The sequence below is a fragment of the Chlorocebus sabaeus genome, chromosome 22 (assembly GCF_047675955.1).
Source record: "Chlorocebus sabaeus isolate Y175 chromosome 22, mChlSab1.0.hap1, whole genome shotgun sequence".
Classification (NCBI taxonomy): domain Eukaryota; kingdom Metazoa; phylum Chordata; class Mammalia; order Primates; family Cercopithecidae; genus Chlorocebus; species Chlorocebus sabaeus.
Window position 1 is genome coordinate 70,873,585 of NC_132925.1, and position 23,430 is coordinate 70,897,014.

Here is a 23,430-nt window from a genome sequence, read left to right on the forward strand (position 1 = left end):
GAAAGAATGCTTTCACCTGAGGTAACCATGTCAAGGGGGAAATTTTGAGTTTTGTTCTGGCAAGTAGGATGGGTAGAGAAAAGGAGAGTCAATGAAGAGACTCTTAGGACAATCTGAACTTTGGACCTGTTATAGTGTATGGTGTCTTGTTGATATATTCATTTGTGTATGTCTTCATCCAAACAGTTTTGAGAGTGCCTTTAAGAATAACATTGAAATGAGAGATAAAGGGAAAAATAAGTTTTTTTTTTTTGTGAGACGGAGTTTTGCTCTTGTTGCCCAGAATGGAGTGCAATGGCATGATCTCAGCTTACTGCAACCTCTGCCACCTGGGTTCAAGCAATTCTTCTGCCTCAGCCTCCAAGGTAGCTGGGATTACAGGCATGCACCACTATGCCTGGCCAATTTTTGTATTTTTAGTAGAGACAGGGTTTCACCATGTTGTTCAGGCTGGTCTCGAACTCCTGACCTCAGGTGATCTGCCCTCCTCGGCTTCCCAAAGTGCTGGGATTACAGGCATGAGCCACCGAGCCTGGCCAAAAATAAGGATATGTAAAATTAAGCATAAGATTAGCATATAAAAGGCATGGCGAAAGGTCCTGTTCACTTACTGAAGGTGAACTATAAATTTGGCTCTCAGCTTCCTAGTAGCCAAAGTGAAGAGTAAAAAACAGTAGATTAGGCCAGGCGTGGTGGACTTTGGGAGGCCAAGGCAGGAGGATCACTTGAGGTCATGAGTTCGAGACCAGCCTGGCTAACATGACAAAACCCCGTCTCTACTAAAATACAAAAATTAGCCAGGCATGGTGGCGTGTGCCTGTAGTTCCAGCTACCCGGGGGGCTGAGGCAGGAGAATCATTTAAAACTGGGAGGCAGAGGTTGCAGTGAGCTGAGATCATGCCACTGCACTCCAGCCTGGGTGACAGAGTGAGATTTTGTCTTAATCAAAACAAATCAAAACAAAAACAACAGATTGTATGAAATACAGTGTCCATAAGATAAAAACTAGTATTATTGAAACTTGGACCTTACAGGTAGTTCAGTAGTTTGCTCCCACATGGAGTGTCTGAGATACCCAGCGGGGATGTGAGAGGACCCCATTTAGAGGCCTGGGCTTCACTGGTACCCTACTTTCCAGATAGTTGGCCAAATTCATTCCCTTGTACTTCTCGTCAAAACCTTATTCTGCGAACAAGCAGTCAATAGGTGTTTTGCCACTTTTTCTTCTCTTCAGGCCATCTGTGTCAGTATTTGTTGTATTTACCCATGAGACAGACACCAGCTCTAGAGAGAGGTAAAAAACCAATGGCATATGGCAAGACTGATAATAACGTTTTGCTCACTGACTCACTTAAGCACTCTTTCATTCACAGATTCATTGAGAACCTGTTGTGTGGTTGGTGCTATGTTTGGCCTCGGATGATCAGTTTTTCTTGGGCTCTGTTGTCACCATCCTGCTCCAAGCCATCACCATCTCTTGCTTGGATGGCTGCAGTTGACTCCCTGTTTCTGATCCCGCCTCCACATCAGGACATTCTCTACCCAGCAGCTGGACGGCTCTTGTGAAAACCTAAACCATCTCCTGTTTCTCTCCTGCTTAAAACTCTCATACCACATTTGGAATAAAATTCTAATGGTACACTATAGCCTACAAGCTTCTGCCTGGCCTGTCCCCAGATACCTCTCTGTCACCTGCTACCTAACATTACCTCCTACCTCTCTTTGCCTTGCTTACTCCCCTCTGGCCGCCCTAGCTACCTCTCCGCTCCTGAACACACCAAGCTTATTTTAGCTTCAGGTCCTTTGTGCTGTCTCTTTACCTGGAATATGCTTCCCTTGGAAGGTCACATTATGTAATTCACCATGATGTCACAGTCACCTTCTCAGTGAGGCCAGGCCATCCCTGAACACCCAGTCCAAGTAGCTAACCTCTTTTTCTCCGAGCTCAGCTAGTCTCCATCACATTGTTCACTTTTGTTTTCTCTATAATGCTTTTCTCAGCCCACAGTTACCTTATTTATGCTTGTTTACCTGTTTGTCCCCCCATGCTATAATGCAAGCTCCAGGACACTGGGGACCTTGTCTACCCTCCGTGTCCGGTACCCAGCACAGGCTCTGGCACAGAGAGTTGATTAAAAAAAAAAAAAAAAATCTTGTTGAATGAATCATGCAGAGGTGACCCATTGAATGCAGAAATAGAGCATGGAGGCTGTGCTGGCTCTTCTAACTTCCCTGTGGATAGCTAATTCCCCTCCCCACTGTAGCTCCTCTCCTCTTTTCTCTACATGAGTAGAGCCTTTAGTGGCTCTTCCCCTCCTCCCACCTAATCTAATCAAAACAAAGCAAAACAAACCCACACACATATATAGACCTTTTACATCAAAAAGAACAACAAACAAAACCAAAAACAGTTGGGCACGGTGGCTCACACTTGTAATCCCATGAGCACTTTGGGAGGCCGAGGTGGGTGGATCACTTGAGGTCAGGAGTTTGCAACCAGCCTGGCCAACATGGTGAAACCTCGTCTCTACTAAAAATACAAAAATTAAGGCTGGGTGTGGTGGCTCACACCTGTAATCCCAGCACTTTTGGAGGCCGAGGCAGGCAGATCACCTGAGGTCAGGAGTTTGAGACCAGCCTGGCCAACATGGTGAAACCCTGTCTCTACTAAAAATATAAAAATTAGCCGGGTATGGTGGGGTGTGCCTGTAATCCCAGCTACTTGGGAGGCTGAGGCAGGAGAATTGCTTGAACCTGGGAAGCAGAGGTTGCAGTGAGCCGAGATTGTGCCACTGCACTCTAGCCTGGGCGATAGAGTGAGACTCCATCTCAAAGATAAAAACAAAACAAAAACCCCACAAAAATTAGCCCAGCATGGTGGTGTGCACCTGTAATCCCAGCTACTTGGGAGGATGAGGCAGGAGAATTGCTTGAACCTGGGAGGTGGATGTTGCAGTGAGCAGAGACCATACCATTGCACTCCAGCCTGGGCAAACAAGAGTGAAACTCTGTCTCAAAAAAACAAAAAACCAAAAAAACCCCAAAACACCCTCAAACTTCTCTTTACTCCTTTCCATCTTTTCTTTTACTGTTCTGTGCTGTTGCCTCTTCCAGGAAGGTTTCCTGGATTACAGCAGTCCCCAGTGATCTTACCCTTTTCCACATGGTTCAAGTCTTTGTTTTCATTATGCTAAAACACACTGCAAAATATTGAATGGCCTAGTCTGTTGGCTGCTCCTTGTGTGTTTTGTCTTTTCCAGTTAGCTTTGTCTTGAATTGACAAGAATCAGTCTTCTTAATTTCCCCCAGCATGTCCCAGTATAATGCCAGTGCTGAGTCTGCTTTCAGTACACACAGGCTGGGTGTTTGAACATCTTTAAATAGCTTAGGACCTTTGATAGTTCGTAGCATAGACTTGTGTTATAGAAGTAACAGGGCCAGGCGTGGTGGCTCACGCCAGTATTTTGGGAGGCCGAGGCAGGAGGATCGCTTGAGCCCAGGAGTTTGAGACCAGCCTGGGCAACATGGCAAAACCCCGTCTCTACTAAAAATACAAAAAATGAACCAGGCATGGGGATGTGCGCCTATCATCCCAGCTACCCGGGAAGCTGAGGTGGGATGATCACATGAGTCCCGGAGATGAAGGACGCAGTGACCTCTGATTGTACCACTGTACTCCAGCCTGGGTGACAGAGTGAGACTCTTTCTCAAAAAAAAAAAAAAAAAAAAAAAAAAAAAAAAAAAAGGAACAGGAAGAACCAACAAATACTGAATCCCACTAAGCCTGCATTTATTATATGCAGTATTCCATAGAAATAATTACCATTTCATTTAGAAGCTGTTAGTATATTTTGATTTAACTTTTTCTTTTGGTAATACTATTTAGTGTGATAGTGTTATTTAAATTATATCTTATGTTTAAGGATAGTTTGCATTCTATTTATAAATATGGCTTTATTAAAAATTTAAAGATGTAATTATAATAAAAACATTCATATTATAAACCAGTTAACATGTTAACATGGTCAAAATATTTCCTTGTTTTGCCCACAGGAGGGCACCATTGTCAAACAAAAGATGATTTTAAGGTTGAAATGTAATACGAGTTTAGATTAAGCTTTTAAGAAGCCTTTATCCCACTAATAGATTAGAATGGCCAATATTGTCTGCGATGGGCTTTGTCTTGCCATGTAATCCACTCATGGCTGAATTTTACTGTGTATATAGATCCGTGAGCTGTTTTTTAACCGTAGCTAAATCACACTGTACTTTTCCTAAAATGGTCTGCGAGTTATTGTTACAGCTGGAAGATACCTTGGAGGTCATCCAGTTAAACTATATTTGTTTACAGATGAGGAATCTGGGAAGTATAGAGGTTGAATGTCCATTCATTTGGGAGTGAAACGGGGGGCTTACATTTATTCATTTATTAACAAAACATATTTAATTTCCACGGTATGCAAGGTATTATACTAGCAGTTGGGGTAGAAGAGAAATAAGACATTATCCTCCCCTCAAGAACTTGATGTTCTGGTTATAAGTAAACAGACTCCCACCTGCCCATAGTAGTGATGATACTATTAGAAGACCCATTAGTTAATGTTTACAAAGTTTTTTTATGTAGAAGTTAGATCCTATCATGTAAAAACTTTTCAGATAAAATTCAACTACTTGGCAACTTGTAGATAGTCTCCAAAATTTGTGTTGGCTATTGATTATGTTAAATAAAATCCTTAGACACTCTGTTTTGAATATTTGAAAAATGAGAAATGAGAGGAAAATTTCCAATTAAAAACTGGTTTAATTAAAAGAAATAAACCCTCTGCAGTAAGGATAATTGGGCCTTGAGAGATTTATGGCTAAACTGTCATTACCGTTTACATTTGTTCAGCCCCAGACCTGGGCAATTTCATTTGGACAACAAGCTGTGGAGCCATGCTGGGTACTGCTGATTTTGGTGAGCACATTTTATTTTATGTAACTTGCCAGCTAAGTTTTCAGTTTTATGTATACCGGATCTCAATTATCCAGTATTACTTAGCAGTGATTGCTTTTGTACTTTTTACTTCACGATCACTTGAAGACTAGAGTTTTTCTTCATTAACGAAATGCTTGGTTTGACTGTATATCCATTAGGAAGGAATATATCAGTGCACTCACCTGAAGATGCTGTGATTTTAAGGAATTTCTCAGTTCTTAAAATGACAGAGTGTAAACCTTAGATAAACATAACATGTCTATTTATTTAAATCATCTGTGACTAGAAGAGCCCTTTTTAAAAATGGGAGAAGAATCTTATTTCTTTGTACATATTTATGGGCACATGTTCAGTTTTGTTACATGTGTAGATTGTGTAGTGGTCAAGGCAGGGCTTTTAGAGTATCCATCACCTGATTAATGTACATTGTACCCATTAACTGATTTCTCATCATTCACCCCCCTCCAACCTTCTCACTCTTCTAAAACAACTCTCTACCACCTAATTTAGATGAGATGGTATTGGTAACACTTGAAATTAAAATGCCATTTATAAAATTCTTTAGTATTTAATAGACAGTTATTGTCTTTAATGGCTCATTTACAACATGCTTTAGCATGTTATAAAATGGTTCAGTAGTAAATTCTTCACTGACGTTTTTAAGCAAGCAATAAAAAGCAATTTATGTCAGGTGTATACCACATATTGGTGGAAAAACATGTCTGCTTTAACATATGACAATGAATATTCTCTAAATTACAAAAGTAATTCCACATATATGATAATTATAATTATAAATGATAGCTCAGCGGAAGTTCTGCCATTATCAGTGCTTGAAATGTATTCACATAATGTTGGTAATTCACATAAGTGTTGGTAACCTATTAAGTACACTTACTTTCATCAGCACACTCTTTAAGAAGATCATTAATACCTGCCTTATTTCAGGATATATTTGTCAAGAGAGAAGTTACATTTCATTGTGCATGTTTTGGTGGAAAAGCTGTTTGCAGATATCTAAAGACAATTCAATGTGATTGTGTTATTTAAGCAACTGGAAATGGAAACATCTTTCCTCATTTCTGTCTGGAGAAATGATGAATGGTTTTATGTAGGCAAGTTCTGCTTTGACATTTCTGTTGATTATGAGAATGGAAAGACATCACTTAGTGGGATAGTCTCCCCCCACCCCTGCCCTTCCACTCATAAAACCCTCTAGTTACTCCCCAAACCCGGATTGCTGATTTCTGAAACATTTCCCACTGCCATCATCTGTCTGGGTGGAAATTAGTGTGGAAAAATGATTTACCACAATGTCTAAACTCTTTAGGGTGTCACCTCTTACATCATTAGCTGAAAAAATTATTCCTACTAGTGCCCCAATACCCAAGGGACTGAGTACAGAAGGCACCAGGCTATCCTGGTAGATCTCAGCCCGGGAGGTCAGAGATGAACTGATGGTGAGTCTGGAAATAGCTAATTATCCAAACCTCCTCACTCTGGAGGTGATGCAAGATGCGCTTGGAGACTTCCCTGGTGAGTGGGCAGGTGGGAAAGGGCAGTGTGGTTTAGTAGCACTTGGGCTGTTTTTGTTATTAAGCAGATTCTGTTTTGCTGTGTATTGTTGCAAAAATGCTTTTGAATTTGAACGTGTTAGGAGATGAGTTTGAGTGGATGCACAGACAAAAATCTGCAATGTTTTGGTGCTGAATTCCTTCATAGAAATCAACTGAAGTAATTTAGCCTTCGTGTATGATGTTCTGGCTCTGGTATATCTTCACTGAAATGTTTTAGAGAATTCTATTCAGAAGTGCAGCTGTTTTCCATCTGCTTAAAAAAATGGTGGCGAAGGCACTCAAGCTGTATGTAATTCTTGCATACTTGGTCTTAATTTGGGAAATGACATTAGTTAACCTTTAATAAATCAGTAGCATATCAGAAGCCTGTGCCACTGTTTTTCACTAGCTTTTCAGAGATGAGGCAATATTTATTTAGGCATTAATGTAAACCATCATAGGCACAATCCCAGCATCTGCTAACAAATTCAGTCCAATTGTCTACACAAATTCAGCCACAGACAGAATTTTTAATGTCAGATTGATGACCAATGTCTTCAGGTCCTGAAGAAAGACAGATTTATTTCCCTCCTGTTTACTAAAGTATGAAAAGGGACTGATATTTTTTAGAAATGCTTTTACTAGAACTGAAACTGTAGGTACCTTGGTACCAGACAGCATAAATTAGAATTTTGGCTCAGCCACTTACTAGCTAAGTGAGCTTGGACAAGCCACTTCTACCTATGCCATATCATGATGTAAATAAATCCTTCTTTGAAAGTGAGTTTGTATTTTAAAATGACTAACAAGTGCATGGTTCCCGGCAGGCGCTATGTAAGTGTTCTTAAAGTAAAAACAAATAAACCTTCTCTGGAGGCTTGAGTGAATGGTCAGAGAGTTGAATCAACCAGAACATTCAAACGTTCACTCTCCTCATTGTTTAGAATGGGCAATAAGCTCTCAATCATTTTAGTATATTTTGTAAACTGAAGCCTTTTAAGTATGTATGTAATGTCTTAATTTGGTATCATTTCCAATTTAATGAAAAGTTCATAGACTAGTACAAAGAATTCCCATATACCTTGTACCCCAATTCACCTACCTGCTTACCTTTTGCTTATGTGTTTTTGCATCCATTCATTCCCTCCCTCTTCTTCATTCCCTCTATCCTGCTCTTCTCTCTTTCCTCTTGCCTTCTTCCCTCCCATGTTTTCTTAAAGTCATTGGAAAATAAATGGGAGGCATTTTCCTCTTTATTCTTAAATATTTCAAGGTGTATTTAATAACAAGGGCATTTTCTTTCTTAACTACAGTATGAGGATTAAAATCAGGAAATTTACTGTTGATAGAACACAGTAATGCCATCTACAGGCTATATTCAGATACTGTTGATTTTCTCAATAATGTCCTTTATGGCTACGTATATGTGTCCTTGTTTTTGTGTGGGCATACAGTTCATTCTGAGAGTGGCTATTTTTTCCTGGTCCGAGATCCAATGTAAGATTACAGTTGCATTTGGTTGCCATGTTTCTTGCCTTTATTTGAGACAATTTTCATGTTTATTTAAATTTTTTTTTTTTTTGTCTTTTGTGACCTTGATACTATTTAAGAAAGCAGAGAAATTATGTTGCAGGATGTTTCTCAAATTTGAGTTCATCTGATTTTCCTCATGGTTAGATCCAGGTTTAAGGTCAGTGTGTCTTTCCGTTTTAAGAGGAACTGGTATTTCATCATCGCAGAGTTTTAGAGTGAAAAGATGGGGGAAATGTAATGCCCTGCAGATTTTCAAGTGGAGTGAGGTGGGTATAGTAAACAGGAGAGGTATTCTGAAGGTGCTCATCTACAAGTGAATGACTGTATTCTGAGAGAATAGTTCTCCGAGGGAATTCACCTCACCAATAATGGAGGCAAGTAGATCAAGAGAAGAGGAAGGCACAGCCTCTCTATTTTCCTTGATAAGAAATCAAGTGTAGGTAGAATTCTTTCTTGTGTAACATGGAAATAAATTAAACATCTGAAGAATGGTCTCTTCTGCCTCGGAACCTCAAAGTTTCTTGGTGCCAGGAGACATAAATAGGCTTTCTGCTCTTTAGTAGTAAATCAGTGACTGTCTCCACATAATACCCACACATCAGGCAGAAGATGAAAAATGCAGCCCAGCATCCACCATCTTTTTAGTTCATTCCGAAAATGACCAGACATGATCTAAAAAACTGTTGTTAGTCTAGATATGGGCAATGTCTTTCATCATTGAGAACACTGAGACTCTTTAAAAACAAATGACTTTTGAAGCAGAGTGATAGAAAGGACTGTATTATAGTTGGGAACAACAGAGGAATAAAATGATTGCAAGTAAATGCTTTCTTTTGGTGCCATGCACAAAGTAATTGATCTTGAATGTACTGAAGTTTAGAAGTGACACAGTTTGGTTTAAATGTCCCCTCCAAAACTCATGTTGAAATTTAATTGTCACTGAGATGGTATTAAGAGGTAGGATCATTAAGAGGTGGATTAGGTCATGAGGCCTCCACGCTCATGAATAGATTAATGACATTATCTCGGGGGCTGTGTTCCTTATTGTGAGAGTGGATTGTTAAACAAGCAAGTTCAGCCCTTTCTTGCTCACTTGAGCACTCTTCCCCTTCCATCTTCTGCCATGGGATAATGTAGCAAGAAGGCCCTCACCAGATGCTGGCACCTTGATATTAGACTTCCCAGTTCTGGAACTATGAGAAATAGATTTTTTAAAAGGTATTCTGTTTCAGTTTCGGATATTCTGTTATAGCAGCAGAAAACAGACTAAGGCAAAAAATTGGTACAGAGAGTGGGGTTATTGCTATAACAAATACTTGAAAATGTGGAAGCAGCTTTGGAGTTGGGTAGGGGGTAGAGGCTGGAACAGTTTTGAAGTAAATGCTGAAAAATTGTATTGCTGTGAATGGAGTGTTAAGGGTGGCTCTGGTGAGGGCTCAGAAGAGAATAGCTGTAGGAAAAGTCTGAGACTTCTTAGAGATCACTTAAGAGGTTGTGATCAGAATGTTAGAAATACGGATGGTAAGGGCCATTCTGATGAAGTCTCAAGCAGAAATGAGAAACATGGTATTGGAAACCAGAGTAAAGGCAATCCTTGTTTTAACATGGTAAGAATTTGGCTGAATTGTGTCCATGCACTAGGGTTTAGAAGATTCCATTAGAAGATAGAATTTAAGAGCAATGATCTAGATATGTGGCAGGAGAGTGTTCAAGGTGCTGCATGGCTTCTTTTGGGTGCTTACAGTAAAATGAGTGAATAGAGACATTATTTAAAGACAGAATTTACAATTAAAGGGGAAGCAGAACAGAAAAATTTGGAAGACTCTCTGCCTGTCCACGTGAAGAATAAAACAGCATATTTGGGAGAGAGTACTAAGGGTGTGGTCAGGCAACCATTTGCTAAAGAGATTGATACAGCTAGAATGGAGCCAGGTGCTGTTAAAGACAATGAGAGAATTACCCTGATGGTATTTCAGAGATCTTTCAGGCAATCTAGCACCTGGAGGGCAAGATTTCAAGAGGGGTACCTGTGGGACCTCAGCATTCAATACCCTGTGCAGCCTTGGAATTCTCCCCAAATTCCAATGCAGCACCCCTCAAGCAGACCCAGGTACAGCTAGTGCCAGAGCTTCAGAGGTCACAAGTGGTATCCCTTGATGGCATCCACATGGTGCTGATCCTGTGGAAGTACAGAGTGCATGAGCCTTGGGACCACGGTCACCTCCACATAGATTCCAAGGGATGTATCAGACAGTCTGGGGTCCTGGCAGAAACTTGTTACAACTTGTTACAAGGGAGGACCCACCACAGAGAGCATGTACTAGGGGGCAGTCCTTAGGTGGAACCATGGGAGTGAGGCTACCTCGGAGACTCCTGAAATGTAGAGCTGCCAGTGTACAACTCCAGCCTGGGAGAGCTGCAGGCACAAGACCCCAACCCAAGAGAGCTGCTGAATGGATGGGGTCCAGCAAAGCCACAGGGGCAGGGCTGCTCGTGGTGTTGGTAACCTAATTCCTGCTGTACCATGTCCAGGATGCAGGACATACAGAGCCAAAGGACATCATTCTCCAGCTTTAAGATTTAATGTTGTTTTACCTGTTGGGTTTTGGACATGCTGGGAATGAGTTACTTCTTTCCTTTTCCTATTTCTCCCTTTTGGAATGGGAATGTCTATTTTATGCCTATTCCATCATTGTGTTTTGGAAGTAGATAACTTGTTTTGATTTTATAGGCTTACAGCTGGAGGGCATTTGAGGTGGGATGAATCTTGAGTTTCATATCTCATTTAGATGGAACTCTGGACATTGGGCTTTTGAATTGATGCTTTTGGGCTATTGAGATGGAATGAATACACTTTGTATGTGAGAAGAACATGAGTTTTGGGAGGCCAGAGGTGGAATGTTATGACTTGAATGTCTTCTCCAAAACTCATGTTGAAATTTAATTGCCATTGTGATTTGGACTTCCTAGCCTCTAGAACTGTGAGAAATAAATTTCTTTGTAAATTACTCAATTTCTGTTCTGTTATAGCAGCAGAAAACAGACTAAGACATGACAAGAAAGAGTTAATTCTTTCAAGTAAGTGCCTCAGGTGCACTCTGGGAAAATATGACTGAATGAGTTACTGCTCAGCCTAAAATTAAACTCCTGGCTTCTTGTCTGGCATAAGAACTATTAGATCGCATTACTTTCCACTGATGGATCTATCTTTTTAATGAATTGAAAAAAGAATACCCAGTGGTTCCTTTTGTATGAAGAAAATAAGATAAATATTAGCCAGGAAAGGTCATTTTGGTTTTCAATATGTGGGGAGTTCATTATGATAGGTTCCGATAAATTATATTGTGTAGTTCTTTCTGATAGCAGAAGGTCACATCATGCCCTTCGGTGGACATAAGGACAAACATACTTAATAAAGTTGGAGGATCTGGGAGATGAACATTTTCAAGTTTTTTTTTTTTTTTTCCTGAGCAACTCATATTTATACAGTTATTTAAAGCCATTTACCTCTTGTTGAACTAATTACTCAAGGCCCATACTCTCCTATATGCAGCCCCAAAGTGGTGAGTCTTTAAATTTATTACCGAAAGTGTTCTCTAATCAAACTTGTGGAATTGTCTTTGGGTTATCCAAGAGAAAAATCTCAGTTGTGTTTGGTGGTGGATTCTTAATTGGTTCTACAGGATTCTAAAGTAATGAAACTGCATTTCAAAAATCATTTTTATGTTATATTTGCAACTTGAATATTTATTAATGCATATCATTATTTTTCTCTGATCTCCACCACTGGGAGGGATGTATTTAACTTAGCATCGTTACAAATGGTATCGTTTCATGTTCTATTTTTTTCTTAAGATGTCTTTGCTTTAGGATCATCTGACTCCTTTTACAAATGTGTTCACTAAGTAGAAAAATCCTTTTAGGTTTGTGCGTTGAGGGAGTGTCAACTATAGTATTCACAAGTGTTCTTTATATTTTGATATTGTGGATTATATTGGAAACACTTTTTCTCTTGGTGTTCTATTAACATTCTTTCAAAAAGCAACCTTGTAGATATTCTAGCATCATCTTCAGGCTTGTGTCACACAAATCTAAGAATTCAGATCTTTGTGCTGGCTTTTCCACTGCTCTATGGGCTTGGGCAAATTGCATGTCTTGGGAATGCATGATCTCCAACTTCCATTTTTGCCTGATGGTCAATGAAATGGGAGAGTGAAATTTGTCCATTTCAAATGATTTGGGGCCCTTTGTTAAATTTTGAATACCCTTCCTGCTGCAGGAAGTTCTTTAAGACTATATTATGTTAACTAATATGTGGCTAGTTAATGACTGTAGAATTCTGTATCTTTTCCTCCTTAATATTAGGACACCTCACAACTATGGATATGTTTGGCTGTCTGCCACTTGCCTGAAACTGCAGGTGTCATGGTTAAAAACCATTATTTTGCTACTGGAAATTAGTTTCATTTTAATATTAAAATGCTAATTGATTCTTTTTTTTTGGCCTTTTTAACATAGGTCTTCTGAGCTATGATAATTTTTTGGAACGGCAGAAATGATTGGTTTAGCTACAGATGGGAATTTGGAGTCATTCTGAAATACATCCTGGAATAATTGTGTTTGACTAGAAGCAAATCTTATGAGGTCCCCAAGGTAAGATTATTTTAACGTTTACCTGGACATGATATCTTTACAAAGTATTGAGAATTTAGCAAAAGTGAGTATCCTGGAGTTGTTGATCCTTTTTAGAAGCCTGCTTTTACACAGACTTTTTGAGAATTTGGGGAAATGTTGATCTTTTCATTTTAGCTTTCGTCTGTGAAATGAAAATGATTTCAGTTTGCAAAATAGTACTTTGGTTTATTCAGTAGGGGAAAAGATGAGGAAATATAAATCTATTGCTAAATAGCTTTCTGGCCCCACCTCTACCACTGTGACCTGACATTTCTCTGGGGGAGTGGTTGTTGAGCTACTGTTAAGTGAATACTTGTTTTAGGGACTGGGAACTTATTGCTACTCACCCAGCAACTCTTTACATAGAATTGTCCACATAAGAAGAAGATAGATTAGGGATCATTGCCCAGGATTTGGAATGTCTGCCCTTGAGACTTTTGATTTAAGGCATTTGTTGTTGGAATCCAACCAGAAAAACAAACTATTCTGCTGACTTTTTCACTGCTCCATGAGCTTGGGTGAATTGCATGTCTTGGGAATGCATTATCTCCAACTTCCCATTTTTGTCCAGTGGGAAGTGAATTCAGGAGACTGGTTATACATACGATGGGAGAGTCAGGGAGACTGAGCAGAAGATACACAGGAAGCCACTGCCATCCCCTGGCTGGGGACCATGGAAGCAGTTAGTCCGTGAGGAAGCAGTGCCTAGAAGAAGGAAACTAGAGTGGAAGCTAGAACCACAGTGGGCCCTTCTGGCAGGAACTGGAGCCATGGTGGAGAAATGGCCACTCCACAGATCCTGCCAAAGACACAGAAGGCAGGGAGATGTGTCCTGGCCTATCCCTTTTCCTATTCTCCAGGTTCCAGCTGTTGCCTTTCCTTGACTGAACCCAGCCAGTAACCAGCTGACCTGGGAGCCTGGGAAATGCAGCCTATAGGGCCCACCAACCCTCAATACCGGGGAAGGGGGAAGAATGGATCTGAAGGCAAAACAGGCCCAGGCTGTCGTATAATTCATATATTTAAAATAAACTTTTGTTTCTTTTTCATTTTATAATATCCCTTTCATTGCTGAAGAACATCCCATCTCATGGCTGTGTCATAATTTGTTTAACCAGTCTCATACTGTTAAACATTTGGATCATTTGGATCATTTTTTTTTGTCTTTCCCTCCCTGCCTCCCTGCCTTCCTGCCTCCCTGCCTCCCTGCCTTCTTTTTTTGAGACAGGGTCTCCCTCTTTGCTCAGGCTGGAGTGTGGTGGTACTATCATAGCTCACTCCTGCCTTGAATTCCTGGCCTCAAGCAATCCTTCCACTAGTCTCCCAGTGTGCTGGGATTACAGGCAAGAGCCACCATGCATGGCCAGATCATTTTCAATAGTATAAACAATAAAAAAAAGTCCCAAACATTGCTGGTTATTTCTTTAGGGTTAAATCCTATAAGTGATCTGCTCGATTGTAAATGCTTGACACACATGGTCAAATTATCTATCAATTTATGGTTTTATCGAGTGAAACCCTTTCTCTTTGATTTAGATATATTTCATTCAATTATTGCCAACAGTGGGACATTATTTTAAATATTTTAATCACTTTCCTTTGAGTGTGGGTGGCATTGTGGTTATGATGAGAGTCACATCTTTTATTAAATTACACCTGTAAGGCATAGATGAAGGGATTTCACAGGTGTTTTTAAGGTTCCACATACACTGAATTTAGTTAATCAAAAGAGAGATTATCCTGGGTGGGATTGACCTAATCAGATAAGCCCTAAAATGAGACCGAGCCTTTCCTGGAGGAAGAGATTCAAACCATGAAGGAGCTCATGCAGAGGCCATGTAGCAAAGATGTGAAGGGCTTGAGAGCAGTTCCTGGTTGATAGCAAGAATACAGGGAATACAGAGAGTCCCAAGAAAATGGCTTTGGCCAACAACCTGAGGGCACTTGGAAGTGATCCTTCCCCAGTTGAGCCTCCAGATGAGGACACACCCAGCTGACACCTTGATTTTAGCCTGTGAGTTTCTGAGCAGAAGACCCAGCCAGAACATGCCAGACTCCTGACTTACAGAAACTATGAGATAATATATTGGTGTTGTTTCAAACTGCTCCTGTCCAAGCACTAACTAGGCCCGACCCTGCTTTGCTTCTGAGATCAGGTAGGTTGAGGGTAGTATGGCTATAGATTGTTGTTTTAACTTCTAAGTTTTGTAATTTGCTTCAGACATTGCTAACATTCTAAACTTACACAGAAACATGGAGCCTCTCTGCTTCGAAGGGCCTTTAGTTTCTCAAAGCATGCCTTCCATCTCTCCCACCTCAGTGTACGCACATGAAGGGGACAGAAACTCTAGGAGCAACTTGAAAGGTGGCAAAGAAAATAATATGTGGATCTTACATGAGTTCTAGATGCTATTATCAATCACGTAATTTGGGGGAAGTCCAGAGGCTCAAATTCCTGTATTTGATGATTTTTGTTTTTTTGTAATGGAACACTCTGTCTCACACATAATGTTCTAAAATTTCAGTTTATTATCCCAGTATCAGCTATCGATCTATTTGTTACAAAAGCTTATTCCTCTTACCCAAGGATCAGAAGTTCAAATGGCCATATGTAAATGAGTCGGGCTGGTTGGGCCCGAGGTACTGACTGCTGGGAGGGAATGTGGAGACCCATCTAGGGGCAGCTGTGACCACCCCAGCCTGTTACTCCCATGCAGAAATGTGAGCCCAGGGATGCCAGGAATAATTTTTAAAGAGAATCTGGATTCTGATGTGCAATCTGGACATTTTGTGTGTTGGCAACCAATTCAAATTTTTTTTTTTTTTTTTTTTTTTTTTAAAGCACAGATCAAACAAAACACATTTGCAGGCTGGATCAGATAGCCTGGCTTCCAATTTGTCATAATTAGTGGCCCCAAAAGGGAAAATTTCAAGGCATCACATAAATGAAGGATTAATTTTCTATTGCTGCATTGCAAATTACCCAACATAGACATTTAAAACCATTTTGAAACAGTTTAAAAGGGCAAAAGGAAGCCAATGCTTTTTGTTACCTTTTACACCAAGTTCTTCAAAGATGATTGTCTTGGCTGCCTAAAAAGCAGACTAAATCTCAAATCAATAAGCAATACACCCTTTAACAAGATCTATTTGACTGAATTGTGAGAGGTCGCGGGGACAGAAGGTTGGCAGCAGAACATGTGTTTGCCTTGGAGTATGGTGTGGGTATTCAGTTCCCCTGAGGCTTTGATGTGTTTTCTTGGAGCAGGGAACTGGGACTTTGGTAGAGGCACTGCTAGGTTGCTGGCAGCTGGAGATGCTTCCTTAGAGGACTTCCTTAGGAGTCTCGCCTATAGCGTCACTCAGGCAAGAAGCCAAACTCAGGTGCCATGTTTTTATTGTCGGCCCATAAGTGTGTATACATTTGCATATATTAAACGGGGGTTTCTTTGATCCATTGTGGTAATAAGATGCCATGAGGCATATGTGAGGAAGAACCTAATTTCAGATGCCAAATGCAGTGACTTTTGCTTGAAGAGTTAATTTTAAAAAAGCAAACAAAGTGAATAAAGTTCTATCTACTTAATTCCCTTATGATGTTATAAAAGGGCCGAAAATTAAGCAGCTGGGAATAATGTTTTTGATAGCCTCCTTTTTTCACTCTTTTGTTTTAGAATAGCCCATACAACCATAACATGAACTGAATTGTCTTTGAGCAACTGTTTTGATACTGTCCATCATACGAAGTTAAATTTATTTTATATTCACCTGTATTTGCCCATATTCCTCCCCAAAGGAGGAGTTGAGATTGGTTTAATCAACTGTGCACCCAGTCTTCCAGACCAGAAAGCCTTAGTGTACAGTCAGAGAAACCAGGCAAAAGTTCTTGGACCACATGTGCAAAATCTCCATGGATTCTTTGAGATCCAGAAATCATATGTATTTTATTTGGATCTAGCTCTACGTGTGTTGCTTTTACATCTCATGGTATAAAATAGAATAAAATCCCCATGCTCTATTAGGATAACTCAAGCAACAACTTGCAGATTCATAAATTAGCTTCTCAGCTTCTCACTGATGCATAGGGCTAACTCGGAAAACTCTTACTTATCAAAGTTTTTATTGAAAATTTACTTAATGCTCAGTGCAAATAAGGTTTGATTGGTCTTCTATTTTCTTGGGAGAAAGGAATTTCAGCTCCAGGGATCTGCCCCTGCTTTCTCCTGCCTTCCTAGGATAGTGCTTGCCAGGGAACCCGGCCTTCCTCAGCCCTCACTGACTCCAGCCCTGCTTTTCCTCCAGGATGAGAGCCTGTGCTAAGTCAGTGTTGCTGTCGCACTGGCTCTTTCTAGCCTACGTGTTAATGGTGTGCTGTAAGCTGATGTCCGCCTCAAGCCAGCACCTCCGGGGACATGCAGGTAAGCCCTTTAAGCTCATCATGCACTGCTCAGATAAATTAATACAACCCCTCCAAACGTCAGAGTCCACATATTAGACACAGGTAACTGATGTGAGCTTCTGATGGTGTGTAAATAACTAGAGGAAGCATGAAATATGGCGGAGTAACACAGTTTAATGCTTTAGTGCTTAAGTAGTCCTTTAAAAATATTTTTCAGGCTTTTAAAAACTTTTGTTTTCTTGGGCACACTTTTATTTTTATAGCACTTTTTCTCAAGGAATCCCAGAAAACCAGCAGCAATTTGTGTGGTTGGCGTGTGTGTGTGTATACATGTCAGTCCATCTGTCCATCCATCCATCCATCCACCCACTCCTGCAGCTTCCTTAGAAGTAGAACATCTTTATGATAAACTTCAACTAACACTTATCGGGCTTTAGTGAAGGGAACAGTCAGATAATTTAAGATGTTTTTGAGATATGTGGAGAAAATATGCTACATGATTTTTTTTTTTTTTTAAAAGACAGAAAAGAGAAAAAGCTGTGGTAACTTTCGTAAAGGACTTAAAATAGGTGTTGTCTAAAGATTTAGAGGCAGTCATTCTGATAATATTCTGATCAGTCATTCTGATAACAGTGAAACTCATATCTCTGCATTGCTGATTTTTAAAGGCGAGATCAAAACCATCAGCTACAGATCAGTTTGTGTTTTTTTGTGTTTGTCCTTTCTTTCTTACATCAACATTTAAAGTAACACAGTGGAAACTCCCCAGTGAACTGTGTTTTCCTGAATAATTCATATGTGTCAATGGACTTGTTGTCAATTAATTTACTCTCTCAGCTTTGGTAATCTGAGGCATGGCAGTGCCAGAAATGTTTTGACTTCTTTGGAAAAGAGTAATGCCTGAACCCTAAATCATGTATGGGTCAGAATTATAAATTCTCTCTCCAAAGGTCTTGTGTATGGAAAGTTCATGAGATATTCTTACCACCAAATATATAACATGTTATACTTTCCACTTCTTTATTCTGATATTTTAAGGTTAGTCATAATTTAAGGCTCAAGATAATTTTTAAAATCTCACGCAACTCAATTTTCACTCCTCAAGTGACAGTTCCAAGAAGATGAGAAAAATAATGATTGCAGTTTCAGCAAATCAGCATAAAATCAATACCATTTGGCTGCTGTGAAGTGCCCACAGCTAGTTGGTTATTGTGCTGTACCTATTTTTATGAGTTTGTTCATGAGGATAGAGTTCGAGGTCTTCGATCTTATCTCTTTTCTTGAGTGGAGTTTAGGAGTCAGATTAGTTGACAGGTGAAGCATTTCAGTGGGATTACCACCCACTCTCATTCATGTTATAAATTTTCTCTAATGATCTTCAGGGAATGAAAGTCCATGATCCTTGCAATGTCCATGTGGCATTTTTGTCCCAATTTAGTGCTCAGCTGATGGAGAACTCAGGATCACCAGAATTAATTGGGGCAGTGCACTGAGATCCTGAGAAACTCCGGTCAGATTTTCACTCTGCTGTGGGTGTATTACATGGAAGTCTGACAGTGGGAGCAAGCTGCAGAGTGTTACCTGCAGAAGGCTGTGTCTGAGTGTCCAGAAAGGCTCCCGGCACTGTCCCATGGGCTTCGTGGTTAGTGCTGGTCAATTAAATAAATGGTGGCACTAGGAAACCCTAGTTAGAAGTTGGATGCTTTTTATGGCTTGGATTAGAAGAGTGGATGTTGATTGCTGTGTGTAAACAAGGAGGTAGCTTACAACCCTATCTCCACCTGCCTGGCTGAGAGACACGGAAAAAGGTGGGAATCTCCCCCCAGTGTTGGGAGATGGGGTGTTATGGTAGGTGTGTATCAAAGATTTAATTTTCGTTTAAGCATTAAAAAAAAAAAAAAAAAACCCACCTAATTTTCACAGGTTGGGTGGTGAGACTCTTTCTTGAAGACAAATGGCATTAATACATTTCCACAGAGTCTGGAGGTGGTATTTCTAAGTGTCTGAAAAACACAAAAGACTGCTTTTGTTGTTTTTAAAGTCTATTTTCCATCATAATTGAGCAGGAGATCACATACACATATAGGACTGTGTAGTTTCAAGCTGTAGAAAAGGTGAAAGGGCCAATTGGCAGGTTCGTTTCTTTTAAAAGGAAGCCAGGGCAAACTCTTGTTATTTCTTCAACCAGCAATTTGTCCTTTTGTTCCTTTTTTTTTTTGGCTGTAAGCAGTGCATCACTTCCCCACAAGGGGGCAGCAAATATGTTTTGTGCAGCGGAAAGATGCCATCTGGAAGGAAGTTTCGGAAACTCGACTCCTGTGGAATTAATGATTTAGGGATCTTCCTACAAATTTAATCCGATGTAGACACGAGTGGTTGGGACACAAAGCACCTTAAAACTTTAAAAAAAGATTTATTCCTGGGAATACTAGGAGACTTCAAAAATTCAGATTTTTATCCTTTAAAGATGGAATCATAGCTAATTTTCTGATGGAGCTGGAGTTGGGAACTTGGGTGCTATTGATTTATACGTTCACTTTAATAGTTCCATTTCCCTAGAGAACTTTGAACATGACCTGGACTGCACTATTTCAATTCCACAAAATGCTGTGGTGCTTGGTGACTATTTAATGTCACTTTATGCCAATGTAATCAGTTGGCATAAAGTCCCTGGAAAAACTGGGGCACACCTGGAAATGAGGCAGGAGAGGAAATCAAATGTTGAGGGGTCTAAAGTCAAACGTAATTCTGGTTCTGGTACATCCTGGCTGTGTGGCCTTATCCAGGCCACTTAACCTCTCTGAACCTGTTTCATCATCTGTAAAAATGGAATGATATCCATGCGTTTTTTATTTGGAGTTATTGGAATAACTGAATAAGGAAAAGTAGGTGAGGGGATTAGCACATAGTCAACATTCCATAAGTGGCAGCTATTTTCACATTTGGAGGCATCTCTACAATGAGTGTGGAAAGGTTTGCATTCCAGGAACGGCTGAAGACAGTGAGCATGGGTAGGTAGATGTGGTCAGAGCCTTCAGGGTTTGAAGCTTTCTCATGTGTAAGAGAAAAAGGTTTGTTTTTTCATTGTTCTAGAAAGCTGACTGTGGCAAAGAAAGTCGCTTTATGAAGACTGAGGTTTCAGCTCAAACTTAACAAGCTTCAACAAGCTGGGAACAGCGTGACCCAGAAGGGTGTTGAGAGCCGTTTTATTTGCTGGCCTTGAGCTAAATCTGCTGTAGAGAGGATGTCTCACTGATTGGGAAGTAGTTAGATGTCAAGAATTGTGAAGGGTCTGGGCTTTTACCGTCCTCGCAAGCTAGTAGGTTAGCTGGATGCTGGGCAGAAGGCATGAGATGCTTGGGTCAGAGACAAAAGATTTTATTTTACTTTAATCAATCAATTAATTTTTTTGAGATGGAGTCTCCCTCTGTCACTTAGGCTGGAGTGCAGTGGTGCAATCATGGCTCACTGCAACCTCTGCCTCCCAGGTTCAAGCAATTCCCCTGCCTCAGCCTCCTGAGTAGCTGGGATTATAGGCGCCTACCACAGCGTCCAGCTAATTTTTGTATCTTTAGTAGAGATGGTCTTTCACTATGTTATCCAGGCTGGTTTTGAACTCCTGACCTCAAGTGATCCACTCACCTCGGCCTCCCAAAGTGCTGGGATTATAGGCCTGAGCCACTGTGCCTGGCCCGAGAAAAAAGATTTTATTACTCATGGCACAGGAAGCAGCATGAGCTTCAGGTTTGCTTCAGTTCTTCTTTCATTCTTGGGCAAATTATGAAACCTCTTTGGACTCAGCCTCTTTCTATGTAAAATGAGAATAATAAAAATAATAAAAAGTAAACCTCAGAGTTATAATAAGGAATCAATTAATACCTGGGAAATGCTGAGAACTGTGTTTGCTTAGTGTGTGCTCAAATGCTAGTTATCTTTATTTAGACCTATCTTCTTCCCTTGAATGTTATCTATTTTGTAGAGGTTCTGTACTGTTCAAATTTGTGGAAATTTAGGTTTTCTGTTTTTTTTTTTTTTTTCTGTTATAAATGGTTATGCAAAATATGCATGTTGTGATTTTGTGTTTTGATGGTTTATGTTATTTTTAACTTAGGGTAAATTTTTTGAAGAGCGATTGTTGCATCCAAGTTTGGGCCCATGTTTTCTGTCCCCTATAATGGCTGAAATTTATAGGAACCCTGCAAATACACTTGACTGGATGGACTGTTTTAGCTCTAATATTCTACAAGAAACTAGGTAATTTCAAAAATACTAATTGAGTGGGGCATATAACATCTAATACAGGAGTCTCTCCGAGGCTTAAATTTGAGATAATATTTGTGAAAAGGATAAAATTGTATGTACAAATGGCTATTTGTACTTTGCTGGCAGAAATGAATTGTACTTACACAGATGAGTTTGAAAAATGATTTGCCTGCATTGCCTACTTTCTGACACTAGGGGGTAGGCAAGGCTTATCATAGCTAAATAGAGCCACACATGTAATTTTGCATATTATAAAGCCGTGTTGAAAAAAGTAAAAGGAAACAGAAGAAATTAGTTTTACTAACACATTTTATTCAACCCAATATATTCAAAATATTATCATTTTAACACGTGACCCTAGCCACATTTCAAGTGCTCAATAGCCACATGTGGTTAGAGCCTACTATAAATAAGTACCGTGAACTAATAATGAGTTAGGTCTTAATGTTGCTTTTTTAAAGATTAGATTTATGGATTATTTTAATTTTCATGGGTCAGTCATAGAGCACACTGTTTTATCTCTATTTCATTTAATTTATGTTTTATTTAGTTATTTCTTTCTTTCTTTTTTCTTTTTTTTTAAACAAATGACTACTAAATTTAGAAAAAGTACCGGGTAAGTGGGATTTGTAACCTCAAGTCATAAAGAATGGGGAAGAGTTCTGTTTCCTGATGAATTACTTATGCTATTATTCCCTGCAAGAGCATATTTTTAGGGAGAGGGAAGTGGCAAAAGTAATTTGACTCTGTGTGTGTGTGTGTGTGTGTGTTTATGGGTGTGATATCAACCATTAAGTCTTAAAGTTACCCACTGGCAAACCTCTTTTCATCAATAATGAGCACTTACCCACTGGGGTGAAACCTGATGATACCATTTTAATATGGTTTTTCCTGTACTTTTCTCTGTCTTCCTTCTTCCCGTCCCACTTCCAATGAATGGTTATTTCAGTAAATCTATGGATGTATTGCTATGTAGGCAACTCTACAATAACATACTCTATTTTATGAGCAAGGAAAAGAAAAGACTATGGAATGGTTTAAAGGGCCTTTGTTTTGGTAGCAATGGAAAAAGGCATCCATAAAATAGTGGTTACTTTATTCTTTCCCTGGGGAGTTTTTGCACTAAATACACAGAGGCCCCACTGCAGTTATATTCCATCGGAACCTTACAAAGTAGAGTGCAGGCACCTGTATTATTTAACAACCATACTAGTGATTATTCAGACCTGCAGCCAAAGATGAGAACCACTGATTCAGAAGAAAAAAAAAAAAAAAAAAAACAACTGGAAGTTTGAGTCTGGCTCCTATCAAAGTACAGTTTGATCTGAGTGGTGATGAGTCTCCATTTCAGTCTTGCTATGACACAGTTAGGCTGAGGAGAGGTGTATTTCACCCCTGTCAAGGTGACCTCCATTTCCACCTCTTGGGAAGGACTGTGAAAATACTTACTCATTTTGTACCAGCTCGACTTTCTGGATGCTGAAAGCTTCCAGTGTGAGGGATTCCATTGACCTCCCTTGTACTCCATATTGTATTTCTTCAGTGCCATCTAGATGGGCTAATCATAATCTCGGCTTTTAATAAGAAGGGAAAGGAACACACATGAGGTGTTAATATTCGGCTTATTCTCATCTCTTCAGCTGCAAGTTCGAGTCCCAGTGCCACCGGCAAGGTCAGCTTTGTGAAATGTCTGACAAATGAGCATGCTTTACATCATTTTTTGTGTGTGTGTGGGAAGAAAGGGTTGTATTACTGACTGTAGTAAAGACTTTCAGTTCCTCAAATGAGCTGGTGAGCCATCCTACTTGGCAGAGCAGACTTTTTCACCCTCCCCTTTGAGTCTTTAAGGCAAAACAGGCAACCGTCTTGGAAGAGTTCTCTGGGTAGTTTGGGAAAAGATTCTCCTTACCCTTGAGGAGATACTTCCCTTTTTCTTCTTTCAAGCCATGGCCTTAGACTCATCTAAACAAAGCCTGCAATTTGGGATTTAAAAAGCTACAGGTCAATACCTCATCTGTATGTCAGTG

At 39.9% G+C, this 23,430-nt stretch overlaps 1 protein-coding gene across 18 annotated transcripts in view; it reads left to right on the top strand.

The window, feature by feature from the left end:
- TAFA4 (TAFA chemokine like family member 4) overlaps positions 1-23,430 on the top strand; it is a 192,073-nt gene that overhangs the window by 34,724 nt on the left and 133,919 nt on the right. For 9 of the 18 annotated variants that reach the window (XM_073009946.1, XM_073009947.1, XM_073009949.1 and 6 more), the window contains 3 exons: positions 4,892-4,957; positions 12,586-12,720; positions 17,044-17,159. In XM_073009946.1, the coding sequence (XP_072866047.1) occupies positions 12,707-12,720; positions 17,044-17,159 (130 nt within the window). In that variant the 5' untranslated portion in view covers positions 4,892-4,957; positions 12,586-12,706. The remainder of the gene's footprint in view (positions 1-4,891; positions 4,958-12,585; positions 12,721-17,043; positions 17,160-23,430) is intronic. The other 9 variants (XM_007984928.3, XM_038003680.2, XM_073009948.1 and 6 more) reach the window with 1 other exon arrangement.